At 36.6% G+C, this 21,621-nt stretch overlaps 3 protein-coding genes and 1 long non-coding RNA gene across 4 annotated transcripts; 2 read left to right on the top strand and 2 right to left on the bottom strand.

Annotated features, from left to right (window-relative positions):
* Positions 1 to 11: 11 nt before the first annotated feature.
* Positions 12 to 3,537, bottom strand: LOC125218885 (LisH and RanBPM domains containing protein). Its single transcript, XM_048120677.2, has 7 exons — positions 3,210 to 3,537; positions 2,632 to 2,773; positions 1,426 to 1,573; positions 1,127 to 1,202; positions 916 to 1,027; positions 717 to 808; positions 12 to 511 (listed from the first exon to the last, which is right to left on the bottom strand). The coding sequence occupies exons 1-7, from the start codon at positions 3,240 to 3,242 to the stop codon at positions 467 to 469; spliced, it is 648 nt and encodes a 215-aa protein (XP_047976634.1). The 5' UTR covers positions 3,243 to 3,537; the 3' UTR covers positions 12 to 466.
* Positions 3,538 to 5,724: 2,187 nt separating this feature from the next.
* On the top strand, positions 5,725 to 9,479 carry ADR1-L1 (ADR1-like 1). Its single transcript, XM_048081986.2, has 6 exons — positions 5,725 to 6,120; positions 6,397 to 6,721; positions 6,855 to 7,243; positions 7,453 to 7,808; positions 7,897 to 8,102; positions 8,329 to 9,479. The coding sequence occupies exons 1-6, from the start codon at positions 5,773 to 5,775 to the stop codon at positions 9,153 to 9,155; spliced, it is 2,451 nt and encodes an 816-aa protein (XP_047937943.1). The 5' UTR covers positions 5,725 to 5,772; the 3' UTR covers positions 9,156 to 9,479.
* A 1,362-nt stretch (positions 9,480 to 10,841) lies between these two features.
* Positions 10,842 to 16,711, bottom strand: PDE135 (Xanthine/uracil permease family protein). Its single transcript, XM_048081987.2, has 14 exons — positions 16,337 to 16,711; positions 15,450 to 15,547; positions 15,165 to 15,341; positions 14,227 to 14,327; positions 13,996 to 14,071; positions 13,839 to 13,898; positions 13,573 to 13,757; positions 13,405 to 13,501; positions 13,123 to 13,209; positions 12,522 to 12,580; positions 11,982 to 12,073; positions 11,794 to 11,871; positions 11,538 to 11,698; positions 10,842 to 11,180 (listed from the first exon to the last, which is right to left on the bottom strand). Exons 1-14 carry the CDS (start codon positions 16,503 to 16,505, stop codon positions 10,959 to 10,961), a joined length of 1,662 nt encoding a protein of 553 aa, XP_047937944.1. The 5' UTR covers positions 16,506 to 16,711; the 3' UTR covers positions 10,842 to 10,958.
* A 2,433-nt stretch (positions 16,712 to 19,144) lies between these two features.
* On the top strand, positions 19,145 to 19,784 carry LOC125185447 (uncharacterized). The gene is made up of 2 exons (XR_007170135.2): positions 19,145 to 19,355; positions 19,535 to 19,784. It is a non-coding gene; the product is annotated as an uncharacterized LOC125185447 (long non-coding RNA).
* The last annotated feature ends 1,837 nt before the right edge of the window (positions 19,785 to 21,621 follow it).

The following is a 21,621-nucleotide window of genomic DNA, read 5'->3' on the forward strand; positions in this document are numbered from 1 at the left end:
GAAACAAAGACTAAAACAGAGTACAACCATTCATTTATAATATAGACACATAAAACCAAAAAATTTGCTAAATAAAATCTTCAGATAAGTAAAATTGATATTTCAGACTAGATAATAGTTGAAAAGCAGTGATCCTCTAGCCTAACCAAGAACAAGAATACGCTTTAGGGATGAAATTATTTCCCTAAATTCAGAATACACACACTAGGTAAGATTTAAACTAAGGCTCTTCCACTTGTAAAACCTAAGCTCGTAGACTGCCTCGAAATGAAATTGGGGTCCCTTCCGAACACGGACTAGGAAGATATGCAAGCCCCGTAATTGCAGATTCCACGCATGAGCAACCAACTTAACAGAGCATTATGGACGACATTGTAACCATAGGTGACGTCACGTGCCTGTATCACGTTGACACATCCATGTAACTCGTAACACAGTGATTGCTTTGGTGGAGGCACCGGTTCGTCTAGCTCCTGAGAAAATCTTTTAAGGAGAAGGGTTTATGTCCATCCTTCAAAATACCAAGAAAGTCAAGAAAAATGAAGTTAGTGCGTTGTGACAAAAACTGGCAACGGAAAGTATGATGTGAGTAAGCACTTCCTGATAAAAAGAACCAAGGCCAGAAACCTCCTTTAAAATGGAGTATTTGTCAAGAATAGCATGCACGAACCAAAGAATTCAGAACACACACAACAGACTCAAAGCAAACATCACACCTTTCCGAGTTCCTGGCTCAAACACTGTCTAACAACAGTTGTTTGTTGTATTAGCCTTTCCATTGCTGAATAGCTGGGAAGTTTAGAGTGAGCTGAAATAAAATAGATGCAAATTAAATGAACAATCAATAGACAAATTTCATCGAAGAGAAATGCAAATGCATGGAATCAGAAGCATGTCAAATGAGGAAAGAAGTACCAAGAATTGCCCTGTTTAAACTTTCTGCAACATTTTGTCTGTGTTCAGAGCTCAGGAGATGGAACATCGGGGACTTCTCTGGTTCATCATATGCAAGCAGAGCCATAAAGTCCTGCACAGATAACATTTCCATTTGATGATGATTTAAATTCAATCAAGTCGAAAGCTGAGGGTAATTTCAAAAAAGAAGGCAATTGTTAGAGGAACATACTTCAAGCTTTTTGACATATTTCTGCTCTTTGCCAAAATCAGTCAACTGGCATTGCGCAAATAACAAGGCTTCCTGACTGCCACAAAACTTATGTTTAAACAACCATGCATAAATAAATCTTTGTTTACAATTTATGAAAATGTTTTTATCCTAAAAAAAGCAAGAAATTGTTTTCATTATCAACTCTAAACAAACATTCATTACGTTTACTGAGGCCTTTTCTTAATGAACATCACAGGCTATTTCCCCCAAACAGACAGAACAACATCAATCATAGCTAAGTAAAAACACTCACTCACGTTTTATGGGAGGACACAAGTTCAACAAAATGAAGACTCAAAAGATCAAAGTGCAAATCCTTATTTTCCTCCAACAAGCCAGGTGCAAATTCTTCAGTCATCTCAATGGCTTTGGATGCATTTCCGTCCAATGCAAAATGATAGATTCCTGCAAATAAACTGCCAAAATCAATGCTACATTTACCAGAACTTAAACTTTTTATCCAATAAGAAAATTATGAAAACTTCAGCAGTTATTTTGGCATGATAGGGCTGATGAGTAAGCTGGATTTTATTATTCTTGTGCGGACGATAAATAAAAGTTGTAAATCCTCACAAGGAGAAGCGTTTCAAATTTGTTTCCTATTGCTCTACCCTCCTTATATTCTCTATAATTCCTTCGATGCACAATCGTTTTTGCTTTATATAAGAAACTATGCACCTAACAGAACAAAAATAAGGCCAATCAAAGAAAAAAATATTCTACTTGGGTGGCTCATATAACTAGAAAAGGCTCTACGGTGATGAGTAAGTTTTCCTTCCTGAACACCCTCACATAGTTTACAAATTTTATCGCTTCCTATCACGCGGACTCATTTATACAGTCTCTAGTTTTTAATAGGAAAAAGAAAAAAAACATATTGATAATAAAATGAGTGCAAACTACAAAATTTTGGACCAAACCAAACTTTATTTTCCTAACGCTCATAGAACTCATCATACAACCACAACCACATCTCAAGGCCCTTTCCTAAAGGCTGCTCAACACCCTGTACTACACAGGCTAAAATTGAGCATCTTCATCTTACTTCACTCGATCGAAATATCCCAATCAAGTACGCAGAACTGATAATATCCTGCCCAGAGTATCCATAGGCAGAATGGCGGAATGCTAAACTTAGAAAGCAATAGTAATATGGAAAATCAAGATCCATTTTTTTTACACAACCTATGTTCATGATGGAATTGTCACAATCCAAGCATGGCCTACAAGTTCATTACTATATGCACATTCCAAAATTCACACAAATTCTGGCAATATATTGGTAAATTTGTATAAACACCCATCATAAACTCGATTTTTACATGTCATTGATAAAACCGCATTCCTCAAGCACAACTCGTATCTAAATGCCACATTCCCCAAATAAGGGTTGATCCAAAGTGCATAAAATATTAAAAGCAGCAACGGTTGGATCTCAGATGCGAAAAAGGGGTCTCCCTTACTTTTTCTTTTTTCCATGTCCTGCAGATGATCAGCAGGTTGCTTCATCCCGGTACAAGAAACGAATGACTCCAGCGTGTCCTTGAAGCAATTGTGTGCAAGATATGAAAGAACAATTGTGTGGATATCACTCTCATTTACATCCTAAAACAAAAGTACAATAATAAGCATAACAATCAAGAGAAAACTACACTAAACTTACAGAAAAAGCAAACATCAGCTCTATCATGAATCTATAATCCCAAAATATCCGAAGCAAGTATACCATCCCACTCCAAATTCATGGAAAAAAACCAACAAAAATTTCCACAAAAGTAAATTAATTGCTAAAACTGGCTTGATGCTGAAGTGTTTTATTGACTCAAGGCAAGGAAATTAATCAAATTAAAAACCGTTGAGCCAATATAGCCATCAAATTAAGGAGCAATAAATTGAACATGTCATCTACATCTAGAAAATCTTATCCTCCAATCAATCAAAAACCTAAGCCAGACTAATTCGAAGAAAAACAAGCCAAACTCTCAATCAATTCCGAAGTAAAAGCACAACAATCCGTTTGAATAAATTTGAGTTTCCTTACAATGTTCCCAAACTCCGGTGGATCAGCATCCATTTCCCCACTTCCTCCGCACAAAATTGGCCCTCAAATTGCGCCGATAATAAGTCAAAAACACCGAAATCCCAAGAATTTTTCTGCGAACTAAATCTAAGGAGTGAATTGAGCTTAAAACAAATCTTCTCTAATACGACGACGACGATGAAATAGGATTACAAGATCGCGCCTCTCTCCGGTTTCTCACGCTCCGGTTACTGGCGGTTATAGATGAGAAGCGACGACTTCGATTATTTCATTTCTTTAGCGCAAATCCAATTTACTCAAATTTTGTTTTCATTTTTTTTTTATGAAAATGCAAAAAATGAATCGGGTTGAAAGTGAAAGTTGCCAAAAACTGAAATTGGGCCTGGTTTTATGATTATATGATGATGGCTTATTTTCAGGGACGTCGAAATCCATGGATTGACCCGAATAACATGGTAAAATAGGCAGGTTAGGGTTGTAATTTTATTACCCGAATACAAAATGGACTAAACGGGTTGGCCCGAATGGATTGACGGGTTAAATGGGTGCGGGTCGGCCCGATGTGTTGCAACTTTTAATTAAAAATTATTAACTTTTAGGGGGTTTTTTTATATATATTTTTGAATCCTCAATCTTTCTACCTAATCATAAGTCTTATTTAATCTTCATTCTATACTTTTCTATCTGATCCCACAATATCAGCTTTCAAGTTCTACCTCAACTCATTATTCCACCGTCCCATCATCTGTCACTAGTGTCTTACCACACCAAAGCCAATCAAGACAAAATTAAGAAATAACACATCAAAATCTTAATATATTTATCATTTTATTAATGATTCATGTAAGATATGATTATTAATTTTCACAAAGAATTAGTTACGAACAATGTCAAAATAATGACACGAACACAATCTTTAATTTATGTTGTAGTTGATGGAGATGAAATACTTCTTTCCAAGTATTATTGTAGAATACTATGAAAATATAAAGATTTTATATAATTCTAACTAAAAAGAAAAGAATATCTAAAATTTAAAATCATTTTATAGAAGAAAATTTCGATACAAGAAATTATTTTCGAAAGCTTTTAGGCCCGAATAGCCCGATGGGTTAGCCCAAAACCCGGCGGTTTAGGGTTAGGGTTGAAAATTTATAACCTGAATAGCCCGGCAACCCGAGTGGGTGGACCCGAACCCGAATGAGTTAGCCCGATTGACATCTCTACTTATTTTTCAGTGTAACATTGAAAGGCACGTGGCATATTAGATAGTAGTACTAGTAATTAAATTTATTGATATGAAATACAATGTCGAACTTTGACACTAAATAAAATAAAATTGTACACCACATATCTCCTCTTAATCTCTTATCATGTTATAAAAAAGTAGAAGATTTAAATAAGCACACAGTCATGACATAGCAGCCACCTCATAATTTATTCGTTCAATTCTAAAATGATTCGTTCATAGAAAAATATGCATCTAGACTAGACGAGTCATTGTCGTGGTTCCACAAAACAACAACATCTAGTGGACCAAAAAGCATTTCTTATGAGCCTAAAATCACGGAATAAGTGAGGCACATTTTTATCAAAAATTTTAAAAGTGATACTCCAATAATTATTTTTTGACTAAGATAATTTTGAGAGTGGTGAATTGGAGTATTAGACTACAAAATAAGTAAATTATAAAATGTTAAATTCATAGCATAATGGTGTTGGAGTTGTTTGATATATAATCTCGTAATTCCAATATATTTCAGGACAATACGAGTTAAATAGGTAATTTTCTTCTTTATAAAAGCAATCATTTTAATCGGTTTTAATTTATTACTCTCTCGTCAATTATCTACTTTATTGTATCCTCTAGTTTATTTGCACGTCTTATTCTCTTTCCATTTAACTAAATACAATTTCCTGTAAAAAGAATACCTCAATTAACATAAAGAAGAGAGTTTGTTTTGTTTACATGAAGGGGAAAATCCATTTAGTAATACAAGCATGTAACAACCGATTTTGAGGTCGGCCAAAAACGCCATGCCCATTGCCCGATTTGTATAAGTATCACTAGTGTTTTCGTCGTATAAAAAGACTTCGAACGATATCATTTTGACATTTTATAAAATTTCATTTTGAAATTATAGGTTTGTCACTAATATAAGTAAAAAATCATTTACCATCCCTCGTACACTAAGATAGAGACATAATCGAGTTTTGAGAAACATTACTATATTTAGTTAAAATTAGATTTTTAAACTATACGGCTATAATCGATCGATCATCAGTCATAACCAATAGCTCAAAATCAATAATTGAAATCGAACCCAAAAACAAAAATTTCGGTTTTTGGTTAACCGATAACCAATCATAACCGATTCGGTTATCGACCGATTAACCATACCACCACCACCACCACATTTTAGATTAGGCACTTCACTTGATATTTTGATGGCCCACAACAAGGCTATCTTGGTCATTAAGACAATCTTCAATGGTTTAGTTCCTCCACCTTAAAAAGCATCCTTTCCCATCCAAGGTTGTTAACAGCCCCTCTCTCTCAGACATGGCTGTAACAGACTTCTTCGCCGGCGAGATCGCCACCGAGCTCCTCAAACAGCTCCTCGTCATCGCCCGCAAATCGGCGTCGTGCCGCTCCAGCGCCGAGCAGCTCATCGCCTACATCCGCGACCTCCTCCCGATCATCGAAGAGATCAAGCTCACCGGCAACGAGCTCCCTCAGCACCGCCAGCGCCACCTCGACAACTTCTCCCAAACCCTCTCCGGCGGCCTCGAGCTCACCAACAAAGTCCTCTCCTCCCCTCGCTGGAACTTCTACCGCAACATCCGCTTAGCCCAGAAGATGGAGAAGTTGGAGAAGAACGTCTCCCGGTTCATGGAGGGGCCTATTCAGGTATGAACGGACGCAGAAAAAAATATCGATAGACAGTAGAAACAATATTTTTTAAATTATATTAGAAAAAACATCTTTTTTGACGAACGCAGAAAAAAATATTGATTAAAAAAATATTTTTTTTATGGACGCAGAAAAAAATATTGATAGAAAGTAGAAACTTGTAAAATATATTTGAAAATATGTTTTTTTCGGCGAATGCAGAAAAAAATATTGATATACTGAATACATAAAATTCGAATAAATTTTAATGATTTATATTAAAATTTTTGGCAGCTTCACGTGCTGGCGGACGTGCATCACACGAGGATGGATATGGCGGAGAGGTTCGATCAGCTGAACTGGAAGTTGGGGGCGATGAAGATCGGAGTCAACGGGGACGGGGGGTGCTTGGGGGCGGCGGTGAAGAGGGTGGAGGAGGAAGAGAGGTGGTGCGAGGACAATTTGGTAAATTTGGGCTGCACGGGGCTCGAGCTTGGCAAGATGAAGGTCAAGGAGATGTTGACCGGCAGCGATCACAGCGTGGTCGGAATTCATGGGATTGGCGGCATTGGCAAAACTACCCTCGCTAGGGAAATATGCAAGGATGATCAGATTAAAAGTAAGTCCTGTTTTTCTATTTTGGTTCGTCCATAAAAAATTAGTCATTCCAATTTATGAGATTATTTATTATACATTACTAATTTTGCATCAAAATTCTGACAATGTGATCATATAAATTTGTTATATTTCAGGTCATTTCAGGGTGTTTTTTCTGACTGTTTCTCAATCTCCAAATATGGAGCAACTCAAGTCAAGAATAAGGGAAATATTGTTAGGGAGGAGTGGCAATGTCAATGACAACAGCATGGAACTAAAATTTGGATTTGAGGCTGAAAGCAGTTCAAGAATTCTATTGGTTCTTGATGATGTGTGGAAACAATCTGTTGTTGAACAGCTCCTGGTGAAAGCTCCAGGCTGCAAAATCCTCGTTGTTTCGCGCCTCAAGTTCCCGCCATCGGTTGTCGACTGCTCGTACGAGCTCGATCTGCTGTCGGAAAATGAGGCCATGTCTCTGTTCTGCCACTTCGCCTTCGGCCAAACTTCCTTACCTCTCGGTGCCGACGAGGACTTGGTCAAGCAGGTAAATAACCATTAACCGGTTTAAAGCCGAGGGGCTCAAGTCTCTACCATATTTCATTTTTTATTTTATTTTTTACTTTAAAATTTGTGGAAATTTTTTAAAATTATCTTAAGGGGAAAAAAATAAATAGAGTCAGACCAACATTTTTTTCTGCATCCGCCATCTGCTGTTACTAGTAGCCTAACCCTTATGTTCGAAATTTCGAACAGGTGGTATCCGAATGCGGAAGGCTTCCGCTAGCATTAAAAGTGATTGGGGCATCACTAAAGGGTCAGCCGGAGATGTCATGGACGAGCGCCAAGAGCCGGCTATCGCGAGGGCAGCCTCTATGCGAGTCCCACGAGGTGCAACTGCTCGAACGCATGAAAATGAGCATCGACAATCTTTCTGAGACGGAGAGGATGTGTTTCTTGGATTTGGGGGCCTTCCCTGAAGACAAGAGAATCCCACTCCACATCCTCATCAGTATGTGGGTCGAGCTTCACGACATCCCGGAAGAAGAAGCGTTCGCCGTGTTAGTCCAGCTTTCGGACAAGAATCTTCTTACACTAGTCAAAGATTCTAGGTATGGTCTTGTATCTTTTGTTTATGGTGGTTGACCCTTCAGCGTCAAAATCCTGGCTCTGTCACTGATTTTATCTCGTATTTGACAGGTCTGGTGACAAATACAGTAGTTACTACGAGATATACGTTTACCAGCACGACGTATTGCGCGATCTAGCGATACATCTGAGCAACGACGGTCCGGTCAATTCACGGAGACGACTATTGATGCCGAGAAGAGAAACCGGGCTTCCCAGAGAGTGGGAGAGGAATTCAGATGAGCCCTTCAACGCTCAAGTTATATCGATACATACAGGTTTCATTATATTCTCTCCATCCCCTCATTATCTGTCCTGGATTTTCATTTTGGGACGTCTCTTATTGTTGGGTTGCAAACTCATCTCACATCAGAAAAGAAAAAATTGAAAGCAATATAAATTTTGTCAAATTCAAATTAGTTTGGACTCTTTGGAAGTGAACCAAAAATAATAATTCAAATTATTATGCAGTCGACGATCCTAATAAGTATGTGACTGATGCAGGGGAAATGGGAGAAATGGACTGGCTAGAAATGGAGTGCCCAAAAACAGAGGTGGTGGTTCTAAACTTCTCATCATCCCAATACTTTCTCCCGCCTTTTCTCGAGAGGATGCCCCGGCTACGGGCCCTCATTCTCATAAACCACAACGCCGGCAACGCCCTTCTTCACAACACCGCGGTGTTCAGCAACGTAACCAATCTCCGAAGCCTCTGGTTCGAGAAAATCTCCCTCCCGCTCCTCCCGGCCACCACGACTCCGCTCAAGAAGCTGCAGAAGGTCTCGTTAGTCCTCTGCGACATCAAGACCGTCGAGCACTCGGTCCTCGGCCTCCCCTTCCTCTTCCCGAACCTGTCCGAGCTCACGTTGGACCACTGCATCAACCTCACCGAGCTCCCGGGCAGCATCTGCGAGATGCCCGCGCTCACGAGCCTCAGCGTGACCAACTGCGACAGCCTGGAGGCGCTGCCAGCCGAGCTGGGGCGGCTGGGCTCGCTGGAGATCCTGAGGCTCTCCGCGTGCCCGAGCCTCAGGGGGCTCCCGGCCGGGGTCGGGAGCCTTGAGAGGCTCAAGTACCTCGACGTGTCGCAGTGCGTGAACATGGGGTGCCTGCCGGATAAAATTGGGGGGTGCCGCAGCCTCGAGAAGATCGACATGAGGGAGTGCCCCCGGGTGAGGAGCGTCCCGGATTCCGTCGCGTTCTTGCATTCGCTGAGGCGGGTTGTGTGCGACGAGGAGGCCGCCGGGCTGTGGAAGCAGATGGAGAAGGCGAGGCCGGGCTTGTGTCAAGTTCCGCAGGAATGCTTTACGCTCGACTGGCTCGCGGAGTGATGAAACGGCGTCGCTTAAAAAAAGATGTAAATTAGCGACGAAAATTATCCGCAGATAGTTTTCGTCGCCAAAGGAGTATCGAGCGGTAAACATTGATGTAAATATCAATAATGTTAATGCTTTACTCTCGACTAGCTCGGGAGTGAAGAAATGGCCTCACTAAAAAAAGACGGAATTTAGCAACGAAAATTATTTAGCGACGAAATATCGAGCGGTAAACACTATTTGTAGTGTTTGCTTCATCTCAATCTCCATTGATGTAAATATCAATAATGTAAATTACATTATTCTATATCCAACTTTTCATTCAAATTTTTTCTTCAATTTTAATTTGTCTTAATTCCATATGGTCTATATCCACAACAAATAGTTACAACATTTTTCTATTACTAATTGAGTAGACATAGTGGAATATCACATGAACACTATCGCAAGTCAATTGTACGTTCTTTTAGGAACACATGGTAATGACTTTATTTATCCATTAAATCATGGGAAACTTTAATTTAGATAATTATAGTGGAGTAATAAAGTATTTCTCAAGTCTAATGGGCACCCACTAGTCAACAAGCTATCCGGAATGGTATGATCATGAATAGTAAAAGCTGATGAATAGACATGTGATCATGTGAATAATATAATATTATAATAAAAAATTGAGTGCATTTTTATGATAACTAATTGTGGATTACCTAATCATATTCCCAACAAATTAAGAGTCGATAATAGCTGTATGGCTGCTACTGGTGATAGTGGAATATCTAAATAAATCCAAAAAGAGTCTAAAACGCAAGAAATTTCAAACCGTGTGGACCCTTTGAAAGCAAGAGGCATGAACGTGATTTGGAATTCTCTTTCTGCCAAAACATTTATTTCATTTTTTTCCACAAAAAAGTGTACTCCCTACTAAGGGGGTCGGGTCGCATTTACACTACACAAAAGGAATTTATCGAGTGCCAACTTGTCGAGTAAAGCATAATATCCGAGTACTTTTTGAGCGACATAGATGCTCGTTATTCGTTAAATATGTGAATGTTCTCTTTCTGCCATAACATTTATTTCATTTTTTCCACAAAAAAGTACCTACAATGAAGGTCAGGTTGCATTTACACTGCACAAAAGGAATTTATCGAGCACCAACTTGTCGAGCAAAACATAATATCCGAGTACTTTTTTGAGCGACAAAGATGCTCGTTATTCGTTGAATACGTGAATATTTAAAAATTTCTACTACATGAATCATGAGCATAAACAGAGCCACTAACAATTCAATTTTATCATATAAAATATTATAATTACATTTATAATTTTGAGAAAATGAAAAGTGCATTATTACAAATTGAGTTTGTGATTCACGTAGCTAGGAAGCAAATTAAATAAATCAAGTCAAACAAACATTTTAAAGCTTTCTTGTAGTCCAAATGTAACATCTAGAATGAAACTTAAACAAACAATTAAAAATATGATTAACACTGAATCGTCAAAGTAAACATACTTTAGATATTAAATGGTCAAAAAGGTTGGTTGGTGATGCTCATGCCACGTGACTTAAAAAGAGTATGAAAATATTCAATTTTTTATTTTGGATGCGACAAATAATTACATAACACGCCAACGATCATTCAACAGTCGCATTTTCTTATGATAAAGTTGGTAGAAAATAAAAGTATTATTGTTAAAATAAGATTTAAAAAAAAAACAAATAGCTTACAATAATCCTTCATCATTTTTCTATCAACTTCATTCATACACTTTCTTTTTCTCCTTTTTCTCGAGTTTATTTCGAATATACACAAGCATAACTTATCTCAGAAATCTAGTAGGAATGTATTCACTAAATCTCAAAGGGTAGCTGTAAAATTCCTCATTTCTGCTGTCTCCCTTCCAGCGATGGAAGGGCACCATCCACGGAAGCCCTCGTTCTTCAACAGCGTGCCTGGCTTCGAGCGTGTTGTCAAGAAGCGCTCCAACGATCAGCGCCACGGTCGGTGGTGAGGAGAATATGGTGTTCAAGATATCATTGAACTGCAAATAACACAGAAATAACATTATCTTCGCTTCGTACGAGCATTGGAACACTCATAAGGAGTGTCGTTTCATAGTCTGCCCCGTGCTAATCACTGGAATCTCGACTAAATTTGAACATCAAGAGTTAATAGAGAACTTTAGTGTTATTGGCATTTTTTTTCTTACTATTATTAGAATTTATTTCCGAAAATACTAATGATAAGAGATTGAATGAAGCAGTAGTATATATTGGTCACGGATTTCGAGACCGTGTATACTACTGCTTCATTCAACGTCGAAAAAGTTATGATTATTTTAACTAATATTCTATGTTTGTAACAAATGAATACACTAATGAATGTGTGTAATACTTACCCATCCTGCTTTCGTTCGGACAGGACCATGCCCGGACGCATCTGTATTGGTGATAAAATACTGAGGAATCGATATACCCAAGAACAGGGAGACGCCCAATACGTAGATATTTCGCAAGGAGTTGTTGTTTGCGAACTGAATAAGTGAAATCCCGGTCGCAGCTGAGGGTACAACGATATATGCTAGTGAGTTAATTTCCAGTTAGAAAATACAGAAGAAAGGGTAACAACATGCATTACTGGTTGGGAAAACTTACCAACGATACCGTATAAGATGCAGTATATTGCAGCAAATATCGGCAATGGAATCGATGCAAAAAAAGCACCAAACTTTCCTGCAAAGCAAAATTTCTCAGTAGTCATGTATACCACCATCCAGACTGAACCATTATCATCGTCTGGCATTCCTTTTTAACACACGAAACCAAGAGAAGACTTAACCTACCGAATATTGAGAAGAAGATCATGAAAGCGGTGGATATCTGAACCACTCTTCTGCTCCCAACACGAGTTAGTCCCAGGAGGCCGACATTTTCACTGCATAAGAAAGATAAAACATAAGCTCCGTTCCCACTAAAAAAGACATACTCGTGCAGGCGTATGTGCATCGACATGCCTAGTGTAGGGGTAACAGCAGTATGAAAATATATATAATTTGTCGAGACGCAATAACAGCAAGTAAGGGTATCATTAAACCAAGGGATCACAATGTCTCATCTAGATGCTATGCACATCCACTTCTCCCTTCCTGGTGTATGTTTCAAGTTAACTATGTGGCTTCTTTAAGCTCTCGAGGGAAAATAAACGCATATTTATTAAATATCCTGAGCTATTAATCACTGGAATTGTTAAAGTTCTCTCACAATTCACATAAATGAAGTGAAAATTGGCACAGTTCAGCAAACTTAAGTGACAAAATAAAGAAGAAAAGAGGTTTGTTGAGCCAAAATATATGTCAGAATTCAAATGACTCGTGAAATCTTACACGGAACCAGTAGTTCCAACAACAGAACCAAATATGCCTTCAAGCAGCTGGCCTATACCCTGCAATGGAAAGAGATATGATCAGTCCAAAATTGTTCAAGAAGAAGCATGCCAAAAGAGCTTAGAGAAAAACATTATTTATCTATATTTATCATTAATATATGTATCTATTTTAGAGGGGTTTACTTTCGAGGATTAGCCTAGATAGATAAATATAGGATAAGCCAACCCATTGTTTACTTTGAAGGATTAAAGTTTTGGGCTATCTCAAGGCGTTTGATAACTCATATCAGTCGACCTAGTTATGCTTGATTCATTGTCCATTAATGAATATATATGATTTACTACCATCAAATCGTTCAAGAAACACTACATGTCATTATGAGAGGGCTGGTTCATGTTTGTCAATATACTCCGATTAGTAGCATTTTGCTTGCATTAAATAATCATAATCGACACAGATGATACATTCTGGCAAATATCTTAAGTACTACACAATTTGTATGCATATCCCACATAAAAGTCTAGAGATAAAGTCATATATTGTTACTAAAAGAAACAAAGTTCTCGTGGCCAGACAAGAAACCGGAAACTTCACAGACCTGCAGACCTATGCTTCTGCTCATCACATGCCCTGGAGGCGAAGTAGCACCAGAAAGCCTTGCTGCAGCATAAAATGTTCCTGTTGACTGCGATAAGGATACTATTGTTAGGCATATACAAGACCATTGACATCTGTATGAGTATGACGGTCAACTTTTCCAATGCATAAGAAGTTTAGAGGGAAAAAAGCACAAAACAAAACGATCACACGCCCAGCCGAAGTGATTAAAAAGCTGAAAGAGAAGTGGATGATCATTTAGAGGTACAAAAAGTGAACAAACCTCAGCAGACGAAACAAGTGCAGCACCCATCATCCCAAATACATGACTTGCTCTGAATATCGGGGTACCCCACTGAAAAGGATACGGAATCTTGATCCTGAAAAGAACAACGATCAAGAAACAAGTAAGAAGTAACAAAGTTGCAAGGAGCTAGAATGCAGAATGTACCATGGAGCAGACGACATAAGAAAAGATCGATCTGTACGACAGCTTGTTTTCGTCTGCTGCTTGACATTGTTGTAAGCACCAGCAACAGTCAGAATTGCAGCAAATGCCCAAACAAGTCCAACGCATAGAAGCAAAGCATATCTCTCAAGCATGGGCTTAGCAACTGCATGGAGGTGTTGCAAGTACTGCATATAGCATATACTTGAGCCAAATAATACTTTTGGAAAAGAATAGACATAAACATGAGCGACATAATAATTTCTTACTTGTTGCGAGATAACCAGTAGAACTAACATGAGCAAGCCAATTTCCACACAGTTAGCAAGCTGTCGGATGCACGGAAACAAGTAAGCTGTAGATTTTATCATGTTTGTAGCTTCACTGGTTTCTGAAATTTCAAGGAAGAGGGAAATACGAAGATACCTGGGGGAAGCCCCTGGCGAATAAGCCGAGCCCCACCACGCAGACAGCTGGAACCAAAACTAGTGGACCAAAGTGCCTGTTCAAAAGCAATTCAAAGAGAAATTCAGAGAAATGGTAGAGCTAATGAGATTAAGCATGAAACTTCCTGAAATCTTCATCTACTAATAGAAAAAATAAAATATGGATGAACGAACTACTGATGACAAACTGAAGGTACACAGATCAGTTTACCTTGTAAGCTTTCCCCATGCATCGCTATATCCAAGTATAATGTTCAAAAACGAAGATACAATTAGTGATCCTTGAATGGCTCTCATGGTGTGAGTGAATCTCTACAAGCATCCAACTCAACAAGTTACGAAATTGTGGCTAAACAACAGAACCAGCATAAATATCTACTTCACACGAATAACAAAAAATCACTTGAAGTCCAAAAAGAAAATCATAAATGAGTGTGTAATAGGATCCTAGTGTGCATATAAAGTGCTAACAAAGACAAGCCAATAAATTCTGGATTGTATCTAAGAAGTGACATTGATGGATGGGTCAGAGTTGGCTATCTGAGATTACATCTAACATAAAAGGGTCAGGTACACTTTTACACCCAAAATTTCCCCCGGTTTTTTGAAATAGAACATGTGCGACTTTGAGATATAAGTAACCAATAAATGTATTGTGTTTTCAAATCTAGATGCACTTAATCGCGCTGGTAGTCAAGGACCACTTGTCACTAGTCACTACTCACTAGCATTAATAACTTACTCAGAGAAGCTCCAAACTGATTTTCGGCTGCCAATGCGACTAGCATGGATCAAAAAGTTATACCAGATTATTGAATACTAAATGCATTTATTGGGCATTAATATATCAAAGTAAGACATCTTCTGTTTCTGAATTAAATCTGGGGCAAATATTTGGTGAAAGTGTAATTATAATCCTAAGAGATACAATGATTTTAACTTTAAAGATGTCCCAAATACAGCATTAATTAGCAGTAATGAGCAACAAAGGAGAAAATATAGTAATACATGATTTTTCTACAGAATACGAAGTATTTTATATTCTGAAGACAGCTGCTCATCTTAGATTCATTTTAGGCAAAACAAAATATAAACTTCAACTCACTAATTTAAACTTACAATATATTTACAACTACTAAATTTGCATACCTCATGATCATTTTGGAAATCACTATCAAAGAAATCATTGATGATTGCAAACACCGGAATAATATACGCAAACGACGGGCCCATCACAGTTGGAAGTCGTGTGCCGAACCATGTTTGCAAGAGAGTATTCACTCCTGACATAAAGAGCAATGACTGGATAACTCGAGCTTTATCACCCTGTTGGAAAGATTTTACGACACTTAAGGCAACGATAATACACAAAAGAAAACAACTCCGACAATTTAGTTATTCTTAACAAGTGCAGAAGAATGTAAATGGACATACTGGGCTACCACCCATCCGAGGCACTAGTAAAGTGGCGATCATCACAGTGGTTCCAAGCATGACAATGTAATGTTGGAAAGCCAAAACTGCTGTTTGTACTGCAATATTGAACAATAGCATTAGCCAAGAATCATGATATGATAAAAAGGGGTTGGTTGTCGATGAAATCGCGAAATGTGGTCAAGTCCCGATATGTACCTTTGAAAATTTAAATGACAAATCATGAAGTTTCAGAAATTCGCAATTGTCCCACGACAGATATTTCCGGAGCAAATGTGATATTGAGTTGGCACACATGCATAAGAATATGGTGACATGGATGAATAGTGTCGCATATGTGTATTAATGTGGCGACATGAACAATGCTGTTTTAGATCTAATAAACCAAAAAATAGATTCCTATATCCACTCCTTCTCTGCATTCGTTCATATCTCTTTCTATTAGTCTCTAACCTACACATCGCCCCCCCTTGTTCTTTCCCGACCACCTCCTCCATGTAATGTAGACTTCTATGTCTATCAACTTAGTTTCAGTTTCCCCAAATTATGAAAGGGATGGAAGATTTTATAGGCAATTAACCCTAAACCCTCATATGTGGGAAGCAACAATAACCAAGATGCAATTTTTATAAGCAGAAAAGACCATGGATACCCAAAATCAGTCCAATTCCACTTCCATTTCTTTCAATTACAAATCTCCCTATGCTTCAATTAGCAAATAAACTATGCACAAGCAACCTAAACTCGAAGAAAATTGCAATATCACTTCCATTATAAGCAAGTTAGGGAAACAAACTGGACTGCTTCTTCAATTAAACACAGACTAATCCAGAAAACACAGCAACCCAATCATTGTAAAAGAGAGTGCAGTGTATGTACTAACTAACCCCAAGAAGGATTGGAGTGGATGCAGTAATGGAGCTGGAGGAGCTGCTCTGCAGGAGGGTAAACCGGGCCTCTAGCACCCCCGAGCGGAGGAGCTACCATGGGCGGCGGCGGAGCTCCATGACCCGGCGGCGGAGCTTCGTGGTGGTGATGATGTCCCGTTTCCACCATCTTCTTCACTTGAAAGACTCCTTTTTTATCTGAATTTGGAACTGTTTCTTGGTTTGTGGGATTGTAATTCTAGCACAGCACCGCACAGCAGCTCCTGATAAAGTGAAAATCGATTTGGAGATGAAGCCCTCTTTAAAAAATCACCGACAGTTAGCACATGCACAAGAACCCAGAAGCGGTATATTCTGTAAAATCATGTAAAAGTTGCTTTAAAAGTTGGACACCTTTCTGAAATACTCCTTTTCTCATAAAAAAGTAATCTTGTTGAATGTATTTGAAAAAGTAGTTCTAAAAGTTAGTGAATTTTCTGAAATAGGTTTCATTTTTTCCAAAATTAGTCCCTTTCAATTTTGGGATATTGGCATCTAATTTTACGAAATTTTTAAAAAATTGGATTTTTCCCACAAACTTTAAAATTGACAAATAATATCACGAATTTTATCACGTGTTTATTTTTTTCCATGAATGAAAAAGTTCCCACAAATAATACTATGATACTGATTTTTTTTCGTAATTTCTCGACAACAATTTCGAAAGTTTCAAGTTTTTCAATATCTGAAGATAGTTTTTCTTAAAGCACACCCTCAAAAATTGTTCTTCAATCTATTAAAACAACATGAATTTTTTCATTCGCGGGAAAAAACAAACCCAAGGTAAAGTTCGTGATATTATTTGCCAATTTTAAAGTTTGTGGGAAAAATCCAACTTTTTAAAAGTTTCGTGATATTAGATGCCAATATCCCTTCAATTTTTTATATTTTTTTTTATTATAATGAGATTGAGATTCATTATTCATTAATGTTATCTCTTTCTTTTTCTCTTTTTATCAATTTACTCAGAGCTTGTCATTTTCCGCCAATGAAAAACATTTCAGATATATTAATAGATTGAATAACAGTTTTGGAGGGTGTGCTTTAAGAAAAACTATCCTTAAAGATTGAAAAACTTGAAGCTCTCGAAGTTATTGTCGAGAAATTACGAAAAAAAAATCTGTAGCATGATATTATTTGCCCGAAATTTTTCATTGGTGAAAAATAACAAACTCGGGGTAAAGTTGGTGATATTATTTGCCAATTTCAAAGTTCGTTGGAAAAACTCAATTTTTTTTAAGTTCCATTATATTAAATGCCAATATCTCAATAAAAAAATACTCCATATGTCTCTAATTAGGCATCTGATGGATTGCAAGAAATATAAATGAATGTATATAAAAAATTAATGGAACGTGATACATCAATTTATAAAAGCATTTTGAGTAAATAAAGTAGTGACATGTAGTAAAATTTATTCATCAATTACATTTATTTTCTTTGAAGTTATTATAGATGAGAGGACTTGGGATGGCAATAAATTAAAGCCCAATTAATAGATAGTTATGATAAGTGAGAGAGAAGAAAAGTTGTGGAATATTTATGGGAGGAAGTGATGGAGGAGTGAGAAATACTAGTAGAAGGGAATGGGCGTTGGATTACGTTAAGGTTTTGTCCCATTCTACGAACATGGTAGCCGCGTGAAATCAATATGGACAATTTAAATGTCAAAGATTAATTCTCCCTCCATTGTCACGTAGTAAAGACAGTTTTTTTCTATACGAGATTTAAGAAAAAAATATTTTAAATATGATATGTAAATAGAGAATAAAGTGGAAAGAAGAAAATATAGAGAGATGAAAAGAGATTAAAATAAGAGAAAATAAAGTACTGAAAAATAGAAAAAATGCACTTTTTCCATCCTATTCAAGATAACCGCATTCTTGAGTGTCACCAGTTTTTAGGAAGAATTGTTAGATGGAGTAAGTAGAGAAAAAAATATAGTTGAATATTTTAATGTGAAGAGATGAGAGATAAATTTATTTCCAAATATAGAAAGTAGATGACTTTAGTAGGACAAACTAAAAAGAAAAGATGTACATCTTAAATAGAACAGAATGAATATTACTTTTTGCCAAAAAGATTAAAAATGACTTAGCTATAACGAGATAACTAAAAAAGGAAAAAGACTCAATTACATGGGGATGAAAAAAGTACAATATACTGCATGTATGTGGTCGTGCAAACAAATTAAATTTTGCTAATTTTTCCAAACAATAATTAAAATATAAGAAAAAAGATAGAATTTGACCAGATTTTATAGTTTATCTGAAAAAAAAAGAACTAAATTGGTGAGAGTAATACTTTTTCTACTTAAAATTAATTTTATTGTGCATGTGGACTATCAATTAGGAATAGATGGAGTAATGCCAGCATGGGTGTATATAGCGCAGTTGGCAATGGAAGAGCAGATCTTACTACAATGAGCATGGGTTCGAATTCCACTGTTGTCGTGTAGTTGCTTCTATCTTTCAGGCACAAGTGGCAGACTTTGGGAGATGGGCTTCTGACAGCCAGTGGGTTAAGGCCTCCCCTTTAATGGGCTACTGCGTACTCTGATTTTAATCCCTTCACATGATGTCGAGCCGGAGTGTGGGCCGCCAAGGCGATGGAATCCCTTTTTTTATGCAATGGAGTAATACTTTTTTCTACCTCAATTTTATTGTGCATGTGGAAAATCTATTGAACTTCGTCAGCACATTACATCATCCTTGTATTTAACTAAACCACTTGCTAACTCTATCTGAAAAATCTCCACCACCCAATTGTTTCAAAATTTCTCTATAAATTGAGGACCAAATCCAACATAATCTACCATCCAAAAGTACTCGAATATCATCGTCCAAATTTCAATTTCCAATAGCATATATGGGTGCCAAAGTAATTAATACTTTTCTCGAAATTTTGCTCCTCATAGTTCTCATAATGTCTCCTCAAATTGTTGTAGCCAGAGAACTTGCACAGACTACCATTGTTCATGGTATGCTATTTTCTTCTCTCTCAATAGCATTAGTCAATAGTCATCCTTATTTCAAAATAAAAATGGAGAATTATTTTCATGCATTTCGATCATAATTGGTTAATTTTTTAAAAATAGTTAATATTATTGTGATTACGGTAATTTATAAACTCAAATTACTTATTTGTCTAATAATACAGGTGACGCGACAGAGATTGATCCAGCTTACGGGGGGTCCACGTGCTACTACGGCCAACGGGAACCCTGCTACACTCCGCCCACGCCCAACCGACATCCTTGAGTATTCAAGCCCGAACTAGAGATTTTGGCAATGTATGAATGATAGTATTAATTTCATACATATTATCCACATTTTATTTGGTTGTTGACGATCATGTTATATCTTGTAATTTTTGGTCCGTGTTATATATAAAAGTTTATGCGACTTTATATATTGTTGCGATGACAATCGAAGTAACAAATTTTGGGTTATAGTAAGAAAAATTTGGGCCTATATATAGAGTCACTCTAAATAATAATGTTACTAGCCAATGTCTATAGCTATTTTTAAGAAACCCAAACTAAGTTTTCCCTCAAGCCCAATTGAATTTTGATTTCTATATTGTGGTATTTTCACATTGCATTGTCCATATATATTTGAATCTGATAGAGTAATATTTTGTGGTCTTTGTCCACAACACAATCTAAATGTTTTGTGATTAACTTGATTACACATAATATAATCAATAAAGTTTTTAGAATAATAATTCTGAAGCATGCTTCAGTATACAGACCTATGAACATATATAGACAACGGCACAACGCAATCGCTGGGGAGGTTGAACCGAATGTGGTCACGGTGCAGCTGAAAGGCCTTATTGTAGGTGTGCACGTCCAATGCGCATGCGTACGAACTTCATGCACGGGTCCTCTTAATTTATTAAGGACAAGAAAATTTGCAATAAATTAAATATGGTAGTTTATATTTCAATTTTTTGCTCTTGTATGTATCCACAACACAATCTAAATGTTTTGAGATTAACTTGATTGCACATACTATAATCAATAAAATTTAAAAGAAAAATTAGTGGCAAAAATCAACGTTATAAATAAATGAAATAAAGTTTTTAGAATAATAATTTTGAAGCATGCTTTAGTATACAAATCTAAGAGCATAGACAACGCAATCGATGGGGAGGCTGAACCGCATGTGGTTGCGGTGCAGCTAAGAGGCCTTGTTGTAGGTGTGCACGTCCAATACACATCCGTACGTACTTCTTGGGTCCTCTTAATTTATTAAGGACAAGAAAATTTGCAATAAATTAAATTTGGTACTTTATTATGCAATTTTAAAAGTTCATTGGAAAAATTAAATTTTGGATTTATTTGCAATTAGCCTACATCAAAATTTTATATTAGTGAAATTATATCATGAAGTAAATAACGTTGTATGATCAAGAAATAGTATCAAGACAATCTTACACATAACACATAGGCCATTAAATTTTTTTTTGGCATAATCCAATAATTACAAATAAATTAAAACTATGTAAATTTTATGATAATTTGACCAAATTTTATGTACTATTTTCAACTAACTTTTTATATTGCTGAAAAATAGAATTTTAACCGCAAATTTTATGACAATTTGACCTCATGAAAAAACTAAAACAAGACTTATCATTTAGAAATGAAAAAACTGTCATTTAACTTATAAATTTTAGTTGGCTTCCGGTCAATCCCATAAAAATAGTTAAGTACTACTATAAAACATAATTTTTTTACATTTTTCAATTGTCTCGACAATTAAAATTTTGATGGATAAATCATAATTTTAGTTAAATTTTGAATAAATTTAGCATTGTTCTATATAATGGTAGTCGATTTTTAAATAATTTTTAATTAAGTGGTGATGATATAATAACGAAAAGTATAAAAGTTTTAAAAATCCATTAAAATTTTAAATTGTTCAAACAATTAAGAAATATACTTCCTCCGTCCCACTTTAGGAGTCGCGGTTTACTACTTTTAGGTGTCTCACTTTAGGAGTCCCGATTGGAATATTCCATTATTGGTAATAGGCCCCACATTCCACTCACCTTTTCCCACTCACATTTTATTATAAAACTAATATATAAAAGTAGGACCCACATTCCACTATCTTTTTTCACCAACTTTCCTTTATATTTCTTAATACCCGTGCCGAACTCAACCGGGACTCCTAAAGTGGGACAGAGGGAGTATAAAATTATAATTTTATATATTTCTTAGCTAAATATGATATCTA

Source organism: Salvia hispanica, chromosome 1 (genome assembly GCF_029641045.1).
Source record: "Salvia hispanica isolate PSC_SH4W2 chromosome 1, Shi_PSC_v1, whole genome shotgun sequence".
NCBI lineage: Eukaryota > Viridiplantae > Streptophyta > Magnoliopsida > Lamiales > Lamiaceae > Salvia > Salvia hispanica.